General features: G+C 64.1%; 1 protein-coding gene across 1 annotated transcript in view; it reads right to left on the bottom strand.

Moving 5' to 3' along the window:
- TADA3 (transcriptional adaptor 3) overlaps window positions 1–1,668 on the bottom strand; it is a 22,786-nt gene that overhangs the window by 5,954 nt on the left and 15,164 nt on the right. Inside the window, exons 4-5 of the mRNA XM_019504596.1 lie at window positions 1,486–1,591; window positions 583–724 (exon numbers count right to left, since the gene is read on the bottom strand). Coding sequence (XP_019360141.1) covers window positions 583–724; window positions 1,486–1,591 — 248 coding nt within the window. The remainder of the gene's footprint in view (window positions 1–582; window positions 725–1,485; window positions 1,592–1,668) is intronic.

Below are 1,668 nucleotides of genomic sequence, written 5' to 3'. Positions count from 1 at the left end.
CTATGCATGGGCTAACAAGACTTAGCTATGTGAGCCTAAATTTAGTGTGCATTAATGTGTCTACATGTAGGCATGCACCTAAATTGCCTTAATGCACCTTAAACAAAGATGCATTAAGTTTAGGCGCATGCAACTGCACGTGTAGACACGCCCAGGTCGTCAAAAGTCTCCGCTACATGGACTTGAATAACAGGCAGTGAGAAGTATCTGAGCATGCAGGGATGAGGATGCTAAGAATATTCCACCGAGAGTGAGCCCTGAAGAGAATGACACTGGTTGCGAGGAGTGCTGCCAAAAGAGCCACAGAGTCCAGGCTGGTATGGGTAGGGCATGTCTTGCAGAGTGAAGGAGAAAATTGGATGAGTGAATGATGGAGGTGAAAGCTAAAGGGAACCCCCCTCCCACCTGTGGCTCGGTCCCAGGGCTCACCCCACCTGCCCCCTCTAAAGCGCGCAGGCAGGGGGCAGGGCCCTGAGAGCCCAAAGGCCATCCGCACTCCCCAGGCCTGGCTCAACCAGGCCATACCCCGCACCAGGTGCCCCTGTGCCCAGCTGCCCGGATGCAGGGCTGAGCCAGAGGCACCTTTCGTGTCCAGCTCAGTCAGCGGCCCCAGGACGCCTTTTTTCTTGTCAGCAGCTGCAGCCACACGGGCTCCGTCCTTCTGCTCCTCCAGCAGGTCCTCCTGGGCCCAGCGCTGCGAGTAGTGCTTCCCCAGGGGCGGGATCTGCAACAGAAGTCTTGTGAGCAGCGCACAACTGGGCAGCCCTGAGCCGCCTTCCACTCCCGGGGAACATGGCCTCAGGGAGGCGCCCCACCCCACGGCCCAGGGTGCGGCTTGCCAGGCTCCCAGCACATCTGCAGGCTCAGGGAGGGGCCGCTTTAGTGTCCCTGCCTCACTGCCTCCAGACTGAGGGTGCCCATCACAGGCACGGCCAAGCGCCCGCTGCACCCAGAGCTTTGCACCGTGCCCGGCCCCAGGCTGCTGACAAGGGGCTGCTCCGGGGCCCCGGCCTTGCCCCCATGCGTCCGACCATGCCAGGAGCCTGCGATGAGTACCCTGCAGGGTTGCCTCCAGCTCCTACCCCGTGCTCCCTTGTGCTCTCCTGCCACCACCCAGCCAGAAGCTAACGGTGGAGTTGGGAGCCCTACGGGGTGGCAGAAACCGCTCGCTTGGTCGTGAGACCCGGCCCCTGCCTGCTGCCAACATGTGGGCATCCTTTGGCGCCCGAGATGCCGTTCAGCGCCCGGTGTAAGGGCAGAGAATGCCTCCTCCTGGCCGCCGGGTTGGACGCTCAGACCCACAACAGGCTTTCCCCAGGGCCAACAGAGCAGCGGGAGGGACAGGATCGGCTCAGCAGTGCCTCGCTGCAGCCCCCGCTCTCCCCCAGCCGGGCTCGGCTCAGGGCCTGCACCCACTGTGGGGCAGCGTGCAGGGCATGAGCACAGCAGCAGCCCCAGGCACAGCTGGGCCCCGCGGGCGCTCACCTTGTAGTGGTCAGCCTCGTCCTCGGGCGGCTTGAGCAGCTCCTCCAGGACGCGCAGCTCCTCGTTGGTGAGGTCGGCGCAGTACGGCTCCACCGAGTTCCAGAACCTGCGGGGACAGAGCGGTGCTGCGAGGGGGCCGGGCCGGGCCACAGCCCCGGGCAGGGCCGGGCCGGGCCGGGCCGG

This window comes from Gavialis gangeticus, unplaced genomic scaffold (genome assembly GCF_001723915.1).
Source record: "Gavialis gangeticus isolate Ggan-Ray unplaced genomic scaffold, GavGan_comp1, whole genome shotgun sequence".
Classification (NCBI taxonomy): Eukaryota; Metazoa; Chordata; order Crocodylia; family Gavialidae; genus Gavialis; species Gavialis gangeticus.
This window is presented reverse-complemented; position numbering and strand designations above follow the sequence as displayed.